Source organism: Penaeus chinensis, chromosome 33 (genome assembly GCF_019202785.1).
Source record: "Penaeus chinensis breed Huanghai No. 1 chromosome 33, ASM1920278v2, whole genome shotgun sequence".
In the NCBI taxonomy this organism is placed as follows: Eukaryota; Metazoa; Arthropoda; class Malacostraca; order Decapoda; family Penaeidae; genus Penaeus; species Penaeus chinensis.
Genome location: NC_061851.1, coordinates 29,622,553 through 29,637,552, shown reverse-complemented (window position 1 = coordinate 29,637,552; position 15,000 = coordinate 29,622,553). Strand labels below are relative to the sequence as shown.

At 43.2% G+C, this 15,000-nt stretch overlaps 1 protein-coding gene across 11 annotated transcripts in view; it reads left to right on the top strand.

Annotated features, from left to right (window-relative positions):
• Positions 1–15,000, top strand: part of LOC125043020 — a 244,213-nt gene that overhangs the window by 141,159 nt on the left and 88,054 nt on the right. For 10 of the 11 annotated variants that reach the window (XM_047638964.1, XM_047638962.1, XM_047638965.1 and 7 more), the window contains exons 3-4: positions 3,821–3,865; positions 8,887–8,979. In XM_047638964.1, the coding sequence (XP_047494920.1) occupies positions 3,821–3,865; positions 8,887–8,979 (138 nt within the window). The remainder of the gene's footprint in view (positions 1–3,820; positions 3,866–8,886; positions 8,980–15,000) is intronic. The other variant, XM_047638966.1, reaches the window with a different exon arrangement.

Genomic DNA, 15,000 nt, shown 5'->3' with positions numbered 1-15,000 from the left:
AGAAAAAGAAAGAAAGATGAAAGTTTAAAAATGACAGAGATAAAAACAAAAAAATGAAAAGATAATAATATTTAACAGCTGTTACTACCCACTCTGTGTCTGCGAGGTTGAACCAAACGGAATGTGTTTGTACTGTTTGTGAAGCGATCCAGAGATTTTTTTTTTCTTTTTCTTTTTTTTTTTGGATTTACCGTGTCCAGTTTGGTATCACATTTTGTATATATTGGTGTAACATTACTCACCGATGCATGCAGACACATTTGATTTGGTTTTATTGATTTATTATGGTTCATTTCATTTTTATTTATTTTTGTTGTTGTTGTTGTTGTTGGATTGTTTATTTCTCACAGGAACGTAGTTTATTTAACTATTATTCTCTTTTTTCTCTCGTGTCTTCCATACCTTATCCGTAATGTTTGACTCTTGGGCCGTTAATTGGGTTCTGATTGGCTCTGACGCTGGACCAATGGGGAAAGTTGTTTTGATAAGCCCGTTTTATGATTGGCTGTTGCTCTTTGCGGGAGTCATCGGCGATAAATCAGGGAGGGGGCTTCCTCCGCGGGATATTTACATAATTATTGGGAGCCTTATTGGGAGCAGATCTGAGGGGCCAGTCTCCTTCCGTCGCTCTCGTTCTTTTGTCGGTGTGTTATTGTCTTTCTCTCTCTGTCCCACGTCTGTCTCTCTCTGTCTCTCTCTGTCTCTCTCTGTCTCTCTGTCTCTCTCTGTCTCTCTCTGTCTCTCTCTCTCTCTCTCTCTCTCTCTCTCTCTGTCTCTCTCTCTGTCTCTCTCTCTGTCTCTCTCTCTCTCTCTCTCTCTCTCTCTCTCTCTCTCTCTCTCTCTCTCTCTCTCTCTCTCTCTCTCTCTCTCTCTCTCTCTCTCTCGCTGTCTCTCTCTTATATTCTTCTTTTTCTTCATTTCCTTTTCCCTTCCCTTTCCCCTTATTTTCTCCTTCATGCCTCACCCCATAGATCCCTCCCTCTCTCCTTCTCATCATCCTTCCCTTCCTCACCTTCTCTCTCTCTCTCCCATCTTTCAGACTTTGCTTCTCTCACTCTCACTCTCAACCTCTTCCTTTTCGTCTCCCTCTTCCTCTTCCTCACCATCTTACCTCATAGATCCCTCCCTCCCTCCTCATCATCCTTCCCTCCCTCACCCTCTCTCCCCCATCTATCAATCTTTCCTTCTCTCACTCTCAGCCTCTTTCTCTACCTTTTCCTTTTCCTCTTCTTCATCCTCTTCCTCTTCTTCATCCCCTTCCTCTTCTTCATCCCCTTCCTCTTCTTCATCCTCTTCCTCTTTTTCACCCTCTTCCTCTTCTTCATCCTCTTTCTCTTCTTCATCCTCTTCCTCTTCTTCACCTTCTTCCCTTTGTTCCTCCTCTTCGTCTTCTTCATCCCCTTCCTCGTTTTCTCCCCTTCCTCTTCCTCTTCTTTACCCTCTTCCTCTTCTTCACCCTCTTCCTCTTTTTCATCCTCTTCGTCTTCTCTGAAAGCGAGCGACGAGAGCCAACCAGAGCCTAGTTTGCCACAGGCCAGACTCGCCTCCTCTCATGGCGGTCACTTGGAAGGCTTGTGTAGAAAGAGAAGTTTCTGTTGCTGCTTGGTTTAGCATTCACGTAGGTGTTATCCAGAAGGAATGACATTAATGTTGATAAGGATGGTAATGATATTGTTAAGAATGATAACAGTGTTAATATTAATAATAATATAATAATAATAATAATAATAATAATAATCATAATCATAATAACAATAACTGCAATGCTGATGATAATAATGGTGATAATGATATTGATGTTAATGACGATTGTTAACCTATTTTGAATTCTAATCACTTTTTTTTTCAATTGGAATTTTATAATTTGTTTATTTAATTATTTATTCATTTTTTTATTTTTTTTGATTTTTTTTGTTTTCCTACGACGACAAAATACTACTGTACAACGATTCAGCTACTCCTCCCCTCCCTCTCCCCTCTCCTCTTTCCCTTCCTCCCTTCCCCTCCCTCGTCCCCTCCCTCTTCTCCTCCCTCTACCCCTCCCTCTCCCTCTCCCCCTCCCTCTCCCTCTCCCTCTCCCCCTCCTTCTCCCCTTCCTTCTCCCCCTCCTTCTCTCCCTCCCTCTCCCCCTCCCTCTCCCCCTCCCTCTCCTCCTCCCTCTCCTCCTCCTCATTCCCTCCCTCTCCCCCCTCCCGCACAAAATAGCGTGCTCAGGCTAACACCTTTTTATGTAGCTTTATTGCAGGAGCCCTATGACTCACGCGACTTGGGGGGAGGGGGAGGGAGGGGGGAGAGGGGAGCACCCTGAGACGAGAGGAAGATTGTAGGTTGTGGTAGGCGGGGTGAGGGAGGGGGGGTGAGGTTTCAGTTCTGAAGGGGATGGAAGTGCGTGTGCGTGTGAGAGTGCGAGAGTGCGAGAGTGCGAGAGTGCGAGTGTGAGTGTGAGTGTGAGTGTGGGTGTGGGTGTGGGTGTAGGTGTAGGTGTAGGTGTAGGTGTAGGTGTAGGTGTAGGTATGAGTGTGGGTGTGGGTGTGGGTGTGGGTGTGGGTGTGAGTGTGAGTGTGAGTGTGAGTGTGAGTGTGAGTGTGAGTGTGAGTGTGAGTGTGAGTGTGAGTGTGAGTGTGAGTGTGTGTGTGTGTGTGTGTGTGTTTGTGAGTGCGTGAGAGTGAGAATGGAAGAATGAGAGAGGAGTATATATATATATATATATATATATATATATATATAGAGAGAGAGAGAGAGAGAGAGAGAGAGAGAGAGAGAGAGAGAGAGAGAGCAAGAAAATAGGAAGTTGAGCGTGATAGCATGCGAGGGCGCATTGTGAAAACACTTCAGTAATATCACATAACTCTCTCTGAATTTAGAGATAGAAATAACTTAGCTAGCCACAAGACCTAAAAGCATCCAATTTCACATTCCATAACGCCATAACTTTCGCAGATGTTGGTCTACCTTATAGCATCTGAGCAACCTGAAGACGGTAGGGCAGTAGTTCTCAACCTTTTCATCTCCAAAAGTCCATTTTGTTGAAGTTATTTATCCTACAGATCCAAGGTTTTGAAAGATCAGTCGACTCAGGATTTTATCAGCTAAGGACAAACTCATAACCCCGGTCTCATCGCTTAATTGAAAGAGTGACGTAATTGAGTTTGCTATTACTCACAATAGATAGCTGTGTATTGTATGAAAGACAAAGCCGTAATTTTGGAATTTGAAGATGCCTCGCCAACCTTCAATTCTGGCTTGGCGGGCCCTCAGGTCTGCTTTTGGGGACCTTCGTGATTCGTGGCCCACTGGTCGGGAACCACTGCTGTAGGGTGATGTTCTCGAGAGGCCACGCACACGACGCAGCGCTGGTGTCACGTTGGTTTAGTTCTGGGCTGCAGGGGATAGGGCGAGGCGAACCGGGGTCTGCTCGGAATCCCACGAGGGGGAGGAGGAGGAGGAGGAACCGAGCTAGAATGCTTTTGTTAGACTGAAATTAAGGTTTGAGGATTTGTAAATTAAGGTTTGAAGATATTGCTGACGTAAATCAAAATGTTGAGAACATTCTACAATTTCTGACCCCACCCCCCCTTCCCCCCCACAACCTCCTTCTTTGGGCCGTAAAAAGAAAAGGAAAATGTTCAGTTAAACCACGTGATCACCAGTTCAACGCTCGGTGGTTAAATAATTTTCATCATGTCGGTTCTTTTAAATATGAAAATAGAGACTAAGAAGAAAAAGAAAGAGATAAGGAATAATAACAGAAAATAAGAAAAAAGAGAAAAAAAGAGGAATGACTGATCACCCACTTTTTTTTTCTCTCTCTCTCTTTTAGTTTTGGAACATCCTGAACTTTTTGGGGGCGTTAGACGATTTGACGGTAAATATAAACCATGGATTCTCTCTTTGCTGCGTGACTATCGTCCCCCCCCCCCTCCTTTTCATTATTTTTTTATATTTTTTTTTAATTTTTTTTTCTAGTTCTTTGGCTGGTTGACTTGACTTCTTAAAAGGATTTTTATTTCATTTTTATTTCATTTGTTGGTTTATTTGGGTCAGCGGAAATATGTCGCTGATTTGCACGTTCGTTCGCACAGCGGTTTTGGGAATGCAACTTTTTTATTTATTTTTCTGTCTTCATTGGTGTCTCTTCTATTCGCTATTGACTTCATTCGAGGTTTTGAATATATATATGTATGTGTATATATGTATATATATATATATTTATATGTGTATATATGGATATATGTATATATGTGTATATATGGATATATGGATATATGTATATATATGTATATGTATGTATTTATGTATACATATGTATATATTTATATGCTTGTATATATATATATATATATATATATATATATATATATATATATATATATGTGTGTATATATATGTATATATATATATATATATATATATCTTTATTTTTGGGATTAATTCATCTTTTCCGCAACAACACACGAAGCTGGTTTGCGTTGTTTAGAAAATTAACCGAGGATTTTAATAATACCTTTGGAGTTTTTATCACTCTATATTCTCTCATTTTTTTAATTATCATGTAGACTTCCCTAATTTGGCATGTGATTCATGTTGTGTTGCCGGAGCCGCTGTGTTAATGACGTCACAACATGCCTTGACCAATCCCGCCCCGTTTTACACTCCAGCGTGACGGAGCGCTTGTTGTTTTGAGATTTATTGTTGTTGATGTTTTTTCTTTTTTTTTTTCGTCGTTATTACTTTATTACGAGAAACCGTTACTAAATCATATAAGGAAAGGATTGTCTGTGGGGGGGTATTCCCGAGGAGGAATGGCCCTCGTTTTCTCAATTATATTATTAGTATATATTTTTTTTTTTTCTTCTTTAAATGGTTTCCTTTTTTTTAAGGTACGACACTAAAAAGCAACGGACAGTCTTTTCCTTCCATTCTAATACGTGTGGTGGCTTGCTGGGACTAACTGCTGATACGACCAAGACGACTTTTAGCACTAGCTGGTTTATGCTCATTATCTCTCTTTCTCTCTTTTTATTCTGTGTCTCGTTTTCCTCCCCCCTATTCTCTGCCTCGATCCTTCCTCGCTCCCTCTGTCTCGCCTCGTCCCCTTCTCTCTCTTTCTCTTTTTCTCCTTCTGCTTCCCCCCCTACTTCTCCCCCTACTTCTTCTCCTTCTTCTTCTCCTTTTTCTTCTCCTTCTCCTTCTTCTTCTCTCTCTCTCTCTCTCTCTCTCTCTCTCTCTCTCTCTCTCTCTCTCTCTCTCTCTCTCTCTCTCTCTCTCTCTCTCTCTCTCTCTCTCTCTCTCTCGCTCTCTCTCATCTTACGGAAAGGGGTAAGAGAGTGAGGGGGGGGGGGGGAGGAGATGGCATGGAAAGGGAAAAGAAGGGGAGAACATCAGCCACACAGATACCCATGTTCTTGTCCGGACCGACTCAACGGTATGAGTGTGTTATGTATATGTGTGTTTGTGCCCAGTGTAGATATATGAACACACACATGCACACGCATACACACGCGCGCGCACACACACACACACACACACACACACACACACACACACACACACACACACACACACACACACACACACACACACACACACACACGCACACACACACACACACACACACACACACACACACACACACACACACACACACACACACACACACACACACACACACACACGACATATACATAACACACATTCTCTCTCTCTCTCTCAGTGAAGACCTCATGGAAAGGTTTATTTAACAAAAGTGTTTATGTCTCATTGATATGATTTTCTTTATAATATCTTGGTGTGTACATGTAAAGTGTTTTTCATCATTGGAGAAAGATTAGATAATGTAAGGTATAAGGGTAAGGGAGAAATAAAGAGGAAAGGGAGACGTAGGAGGAGGAGGAGGAGAAGGAGAGAAGGAGAAAGAGGAGGAAGAGAAGTGTTCTCCCCTGCTGAGTTGGTGCCGTGTGTGCTACTGCTTTCTGCTTTATTTCCGCTCATGGTCTTTCCCCTTTTTGTTATTTGCTGGCACTCACCCCCCACCCCCACCCCCTGTGCTGCACTCTGGTGTCTGCTGATGCCCCCTTTCCCGCTTCCCGTTTTTTTTTTTTTTTTTTTTTTTCTTATTTCAACATTCTTTACTTTTTCTTTTTCTTCATCTTCTTCGTCATTGTCTTCGTCTGCTGCCTTTTCTTCTCCGAGTTTCTTCTGACGTGTTTAGATGTACTTTCCCGCGTGTGGTGACGGGCCATGTCTCCTACGGTCCTCGTGGACGTCAGTTACCGTGCACAGTTTTTGATTCACTGACAAACTAAAAACGTCTACCGTAGAACAAGTGTCCCCCGTTTTCTATGTTCGTGACGTCACTGATGGATCTCTTAAGGCTGTAGGAGACGTGTCCTATCTGGCTCTCGCGGTTCGCTGTTTCTCAAGACGCGGCCTGGCCTGGAGTCCTTGTCTGGGAAGGGAGGGGAACGATAGGAAGGAGAAGAAAGATAGGAGAGTAGAATAATAGGAGGGAAGAAGACGGGATTTGGGAGACTTTTCCTGTCCTTTCTGTGCGTCTTTGTGCAGGTCGTATATTTGTGTAGTGTATTTGTGCGTGTATGGTATTTCGATCCTTCGTTATATAAATATAAGTATTTGTTTTTATGATCATGTTATATGTGTCTCCTTCTTAGTGCTTTTAGGTATCCGCTGCCACATTATGCTGTAGACTGGGCAGTTCAACGTAGAGTCCTAGGGTTTATACTAAATATGCTGCACCATGTCATAATACTAATTGCATTATAATGGAAATCCGTAAATACCACAGGAGGTACCAATGGGACAATTATAGCGAGCTTACACCTTTTCTGTAAGTAGAAAACCCTTGTCAGTGATTTAATGGTATATATACTGAATGCCTCTTTGTGAAGTATTAGAATCGGCCACATGGACCAGGAGTACCCAACTGGAAGGAGCCACAGTCCACCAGGCCCTCCAGCAGATCCTGGTAGCCGTACCTTACACTATGCCAGACGCATTCCATGTGATATGCTGTGACAAGGAAGTTTATATTTAGCCATGTCCGTTCTGTTTTCTCTTGTCTTTTCCATTTGTCCAGAGTTCCGCTTGACGGAAGTGGTATACTGAATTTGGCTTAGGTTCTCGTGTTTAGTGGGAGCGACTGAGCAGAGAAGGGGCGCTCGAAACTAGGTAGGGGCCAGGAAATACCATTCGTTGCTGTTGCGGTCACTGAGGACAGGACTCCGGCTGGCCCGCTCGCCGAATCTTTCTCTTGGACTCTAGGCATGACCTCCCCCTGCCCCCTCCCCCCTCCCCTCAAGGTGGCCCTCGTACAGGTGTCTCCCAGGCGCCCTTTTCTCTCTAAAGGGTGCGCGGGGGAGGGACGGGGTTTTCCTCTTTCCTTCTGTGTGTGGGGTTATAAATATACACTTTTCACATCACCCGATGGCACCCGTGTTATTTTCTTCTTTCTTTCTTCCTGTTTGCCCTTGAATACTTGTCTTAAAGACGGTGCTGTTTTAGAGTAGTGAAAGAAGAGAGGCGATTGTGAACAGGGGTAATGTAATGTGTGTGTCTTATGTACGTAGGAGTTAAAATGCTTATTAGTGCTATAATTACGTGTAGTTGATCTGTTATTCAATGTTTATAGTAAAGTCAGAACTGTGGTCAATTACTGTGTAGAGTAGAGGCATGTGAAGTGTAGTAGAGAGGTGCGTGGTTAAGACAAGTGTGGTAGAGAAGTACAAACATGTATGACAGGGATTTCCGAAGTGTAGTTGAATGTTGCTAGAACTGAGGTTTGGGTTGACTTATGTGGTAGGTCAGCATATGGAGTGTTTCTGATACTTGTTAGATATGTTGCATTGTTATGTGTCGTGTCAAGGGACAGCATGTGCAAGGAATAGAAAAGAGTGCGATTAGGTAGATTAACTAGTGACAAGTGCATAAAGTAGACATGTCGGTAGCATTGTGTAAGGAGAGAGAGAGAGAGAGAGAGAGAGAGAGAGAGAGAGAGAGAGAGAGAGAGAGAGAGAGAGAGAGAGAGAGAGAGAGAGAGAGAGCAATGTCGGATGGCATTGCATGAGAGAGAGAGAGAGAGAGAGAGAGAGAGAGAGAGAGAGAGAGAGAGAGAGAGAGAGAGAGAGAGAGAGAGAGAAAGAGAAAGAGAAAGAGAGAGAGAGAGAGAGAGAGAGAGAGAGAGAGAGAGAGAGAGAGAGAGAGAGAGAGAGAGAGAGAGAGAGAGAGAGAGAGAGAGAGAGACAGAGAGAGAGAGAGACAGAGAGAGAGAGAGAGAGAGCAATGTCGGATGGCATTGCATGAGAGTACCCAATCAGCAAGACAGCTACTGTTGCAACATTCGTGGCTGCGCTTAGAATAACGAAGGAATGGGTGTGCGCGATTTGGTAGTTCTATTATGATAGGTGAAAATGATAATCGTATGGAATGGGCTGTCAGAGAGAGATAATTAGTGCGAGTGCGAGTGCGAGTGCGAATGAGAGGGAGAAAGAGAGAGAGAGAGAGAGAGAGAGAGAGAGAGAGAGAGAGAGAGAGAGAGAGAGAGAGAGAGAGAGAGAGAGAGAGAGTGAGAGTGAGAGTGTGTGTGTGTGTGTGTGTGTGTGTGTGTGTGTGTGTGTGTGTGTGTGTGTGTGTGTGTGTGTGTGTGTGTGTGTGTGTGTGTGTGTGTGTGTGTTTGTGTGTTTGTGTGTGTGGACATGTAAGTGAAAACCAAAAAGACATACAGAATTTTGTGTGTGTATACATGCCAGATTGCCCAAGAGTGTTTACGTGTGGAGAGATGAACGCATGCGCACATGAGCGTGTGCGTGTCCCTGAGCGTCCAGACCAAGGAATCTAACTTTGTGTATACATCTTGTCTCCCCGCTGCAGGACGGCATCGCTTCCCCGCCCTCGCCCGCGTCCCCAGCCACCGCCCGCCAGATCGAGGCCCCGCCGCCCGCAACACAGGAGACAAAGTCGCTGGTAAGTCATGAACTTTTTTATTGTTGTTATTATCTTTGCAGTTCGTGTGGAATGAGGCTCCAGCAGTTGTTATAATATTTTATAATGATATTAGTGCTTCGTCTTCATTTTCCCGATTATTGTTGATATTGTGGACGTCGGTATTCCGTTCATCGCCATTTTGTATGTCCTCGTTTCACTACCACTGAAACGAGAATCAGTTTTATGAATTTGAACGCGTTGAGAGTCATTATACTTCGAATTAAATCGATTATTGCATGGGGGAACTGAGCACGAGCAGAGGCTAGGTGAAGGGGGGGGGGGCGTAGAAGGAGGTAGTTAAGTATGAGGATAGAGGTGAGGGGAAAGAAAAGGGAGGGAAGTAAGATCGGGAATACAAACGCCTGTGTAAGGGGCACAGAGATAACACAAGGGAAGAGTTCAGCCTGGGGGGATCCAGTAGGCCGTGTCCTAGGATTTGGGTGAAGTCTCCGGGCCTGTTTGATTATCTAGGTCGCTTTGTTGCGCCCGCTCGGTTGATCTCGTTTGATTGATAATTGATCGCACTGATTGCTCATCAGCGCCATCAGGCTTCATTCTAGGGCCTCGCTCCTCGTAACGGTTTAGGTTTTATGGCTGTTCTCTCGTGTGTTCGTTTTTTGTGTTCTTTTTTTTGTCTGTTTCGTGTGTGGGCCATGAACGCGGATTGAAGTTCGTTATTCGGTGTCGCGTGGTGCCGGCGTGACTCTCGCGGCGTTGTAATTGTCTCGAGACTGCCGCGGTGTGCATGATGATCAGCCCAGAAGGTCGTCGGGCCCGGGATGCCACAGCAATAAAGCATCGCGGGCTGCCGTGCGTGTAATGGGGCTCAGCAGTTGTCGCGCAAGCCCCACGCACTCCCCATCTCGCGGCGTCGAAGGTCCGTGTCCCCGAGGTCGCCTTCGGAATGACGTTCGTGTGCGACGCCTTTAGCGAGCTCCTCCTCGCCGTATGAGTGCTTCATCGGAGGAGGGGCTTGCGGATCGGGGCGGGAGGCCTGGCATGTCGACGTCGAAGAGACACTATCTGCTGTGGTTATTGAGTGCCTGGAAACGGGACAGTGCTGTTATCTCGACCTCGTTACGGCAGTTTGTCAGATACTTAATGGGTGCCTCTAGACGGGTGAGTGGGCATGTACTTCTCACTGCGATTTCAACATTCAGGTGCATGCTTGGTAGGTGCGTCGCTTTCCTCGCCTTTGTAGACTGCGGGTTAGAGAATGCTTGCTCCCGTGCTTGCCTCACTGGCATATGCGAAGCGATTATCTCTGTGTGAATCCCCGAACGCCATCGCTCTTAGTACCAGTGGCTCGGTTATATACAGCTCATTTGGCAATGCACTAGATGCGCTCATAACCATTTCAGTTGTTTTATGGCTTATAAAGTAACGTCGCTTCATCGCCATGATATCATTTAAGAGGCAAAAGTATCACCGCTATGTATGATTCATTTCGTTTATGGCGCCTTGTGCAAGTTAGTAGTCTGGGTGTTCCCGTTCTCGATTTATTGCACCTTAATTAGCGCACCTTGCACCACACCTGTGCCTGCCATCTCGCCTTTTCGTTTAATGAACTGTAGGATTATTTGCAGTATGTTTAGGGAGAGGAACACTTTGGATGGGCATGGTGGACAAGGGTTCGCGTCTTGGACAGGGACCCGCTAAGGGAATGGAAGTAAATATAGATAGTTGTAGAAGGGCGCGTTCCTGTGACGCGGCACTTTTGCCTCCGTGCCATGTGGCATTCGAGACTTGACAGTCAAGTGAAAGTTCCTTTACCCGAGGTTGTGATAGAACTCGACGTAATCTGGGCATCAAGGGCACGCTGGAATAGTCAGCGTCAAATAGGTCTTCCTCAGGACACTGCGAAATGCGATCTCTTCCGAAATTTAAGTTTACCCAGCGTCGCTGCCATCGGCGCGGGGAGGGAGCAGTCCTGGCTGAGTAGACTTACCTCCTAATGGGGGAAGGCTGCTCCTCCTCCTCCTCCTCCTCCTCCTCCTCCTCCTCCTCCTCCTCCTCCTCCTCTCTCCTCCTCCTCCTCCTCCTCCTCCTCCTCCTCCTCCTCCTCATCATCATCATCATCATCTTCCTCCTCATCTTCCTACCCCCCCTCTTCTCCTCCCCCATTATCATCATTCCTCCTTTTCTTCCTTCTCTTATTTTTCCTCCTCCTATTTTTCCTCCTCTTCCTCCTCCTTTTCTTCCTCCTTTTCCTCCACCTCCTCCTTTTTCTCCTCCTCATTTGCCTCCTTCTCCTTTCCCCTTGCATCCTCCTCATGGTCGCCCCCAGGAGAACGCCATCTTGGTTACGTTAACTCTATTTTATCGCATAGCGACCTCGGTACATACCTCGGCGGTTGGCCCTGGCGTGAGAATAGTTTCCTGGAGGTTGAGTTTGTTGATCGCGTGAGTCTGAGTGGCTATAATGTACATGCGACTGTGCATGCATGCGTGCATTTTCGAGGGTTTCCTGCAGGACGCCCCGGGCACGCTGCCCCTGACGTGTTTGTCGTCGGGGCTTGTCTATGCCTTCCTCGGCTTGGTTGGCTATTTGTGCCGTCAGCCTTGGATGAATACAGAACACACGTGGCTATAGATAGATGTTCGTTTATTTATGCCAACCGTGTGTTTATCGCTGCCAGTGGAAACGTACGTGGGGCATGCCTGTTGTGTTCATTATTTTGGTCATGGGTACTTCCGTCACAGCCCATGTGATTCTATTTTTTGGAGCTTGTAGTTTTTTGGGATTGCTCCCCCACAGTGTTTTGAAATACCTTTACATTCTGCAGCAGAAATAGCTGGATCGTGTTTATGTGGATACATTACAGACGTTGAGGCATGTTTGCAAGCTTAGAACTTATGTAAGAAGTAGTAAAACGTAACGTCGTTTCTTTGAGCATTGCCCAGTTTTTTATGTGGGTTAATGTAACTAAGTTCTGACCTTTTTCATTAATTCAGACATTTATTTTTTTAATATTATGATTAGATAAAACACTAAGACATCGCCTAATGATCGAAAGAGTACAAAAAAAAAAAAGTACAAAGGGGCAAGAATGTTTTGTATAGTTATCCATAACCAAGTCCGTTTTCTTTCGTAATAGGTTATCGTTTAGAGAGAACGCCGAGTAGTTCAGCAGTAACTTATCTAAACCGCTGACAATCGAAAACGAAGGTCGACCTGTGTTTGAACATATTTATTAATATTAGATGTGTGTTTATTTCTTGCGATATGTGAAAAGGGTTATTTGACCTGATTACAGATAGTTAATTGAAATAAGAATGCATTATGATTTTACTGTAAATTTGATCTTTCCTTGAAGCATCTCAAATAAGATTTTTATTATTTGCATTTCTTTCACTCGTTTCCCAGTCATCGGGATTGTAATGATGATAATAATAGCGATGATAATGACAATAAGAGTGAGAATAATATTATTAATAATATTTATTGTTATCATTGTCATTATAATTATCATTAATCATATTTATCGTTATTATTATTAACATTATTATTATTATTGTTCTTGTTGTTATTGTCTTTGTTATAATTATTATTGCTGTTATTATTACTGCTATTATTACAATTATTATTGTTGGTATTGTTGTTATTATTATTGTTATTATTTTTGTTATTATTATTGTTATTATTGTTGTTATTATTTTTACCACTACCACAACCACAACCACCACAACCTCCTCCTCCACCTCCTGCTCCACCTCCTCCACCACCAAAACCTAAACCTCCTCCACCTGAACCTAAACCTCCACCACCACTAAAACCCCCACCTCCTCCACCACCTCCACCAACCCCACCTCCACCACATTCTCCACCTCCACCACGTTTTAAATTCATTTGTTCTCATTATATCTGCCTCCCAAACTTTATTAGGATAATTATCTTCTTCTTTTTCTCCTATTTTCAACACATCGCCCTCATTTATCCGTATATCCCAAACCTCATCTCTCCCCCCCCCCCCCCCCGCCTCATCGACAACAAATACAAGAAGCATTGTACTGAAAAGGCGGTTTACCTTAGTTTCCCCCTTACGATACTCAACCAAAGAAAATGGGACACCGAATAGGGGGCGAGGGTGACGGCGTAGGGAGAGGGGGGAGGGGGGAGGGGTTAAAGTAAGGTTGACTCTTTAATGATAATTGGGATGATAATGATACAGTAATTGTTAAAGTAATCGTTCTGTTAATATATTAATTACCGTTATTATTGTTGTTGATGTAAATACCATTATTCTTATTATTCTATCATTAGTAGTTGTAGTAATATTGTTATTGTTATTATTATTATTATTATTATTATTATTATTATTATTATTATTATAATAATTATAATTATTATTATTGTTATTATTATTATTATTATTATTATTATTATTATTATTATTATTATTATTATTATTATTATTATTATTATTATTATTATTATAGTTATTGTTTTTCTTTTTCTTTTTCTTTTTCTTTTTCTTTTTCTTTTCTTATTGTTATTGTTATTGTTATTGTTGTTATTGTTATTGTTATTGTTATTATTGTTATTGTTATTACCATCACCATTACCGTTACCACTAGCATTACTAATACTATTACTATTTATATTTATATTTATGCTTCTGTTAATATTTTTGTTATTACACATATTCTTCTTATAATTATTAGCATCATTATCATCATCATTACTCAATGATAACTATAACGATAATGATGACGATGATGATGTTGATGATAGGAATTATAATATTAATGATACGACTATTAATAGCAGTAGTAATGGTAATGATAATATTAATAGCAGTAGTAATGGTAGTAGTAATTAACAACAGTAACTGTCATTATGGCTTGATGAATTGTTTTGAGAGAATGCAAAATAGTTTCGTGTGGCCTTTCAAGTCCTTCAATCTCCTTCGTTCTGTTCTTCTTACTTACTTACTTTTTTTTCTTCGACATTTTATCTTATCCTATGTCGTTCTGTTTTTCCCCTTCTCTAACTTCTTTTCTTCGCTCTTTTCTTTCTCCCGCTTACCGTCCTCCCCCTATCGTCTCTCCCTATCTTCCTTGCATCTCTCCTTTCTAATTTGTTTTCTTTCTTTCTTCTCCTTGCATCTCTCTCTTCTTTATTTTTCTTCCTCTTCTTCTCTCCCCCCCTTTTTTTTTTTTATCTTCCTTGTGTTTTTTCCCTTTTTTCCTTCTCTTCTTTGCGTCTCTTACATTTTTCTTGTTTTTCTTTGACGCGTTTCTCCTTTTTTTTTTACCTTCGATTCTATCCATTTTTCTTATTTCTTCTCTGTGTTTCTCCCTTCTTCCCTTGTCTTTCTTGTGTTTCTCTTTTTTTCTTCCTTGCGTCTGTCCCATCTCCCTTTTTTTTTTTTTCCTTCCTTCCTCCTCAAAAGTCCATGTGCGAGAGCGAGTCCTTAGCGTGTTGACTCAGCGCCCCTCGATGTCACCTTTGACCTCGGCTACAGGAAGAGTTGGCCGTTGCGGGTCAGAAAAGAGGTCACCATGAGTCTATGGTGGTAGGTCGGGGAGGGGGGAGGGGTAGTGGTAGGGGAGATTACGACGAGAGGGGAGGGATAAAGGCGTTCCGATTGAGCACCAGATTGCAAAGGGGCGGCAGGAGGTCGGCGATTGAGCGTGTTGTGGTCTCCCCTTCTCAACTTTCGACGACTATGACAATATATATATATATATATATATATATACACATATACATACACACACACACATACACACACACACACACACACACACACACACACACACACACACACACACACACACACATATATATATACACACACACATATGAGTGAGTGAGTGAGTGAGTTAGTAGTGAGTGGGTGGGTGGGTGGGTGGGTGGGTGGGTGAGTGAGTGAGTGAGAGAATGAGAGGAAGAAAGAGATCTGCGTCTATCTCTCCGCGCCTTTCGCCTTCCCTGAAAACCAATCCTTCTCCCGGAAGCGCCTCGCGGTGACCCAAGCTCCCCCCGGAAGGAGC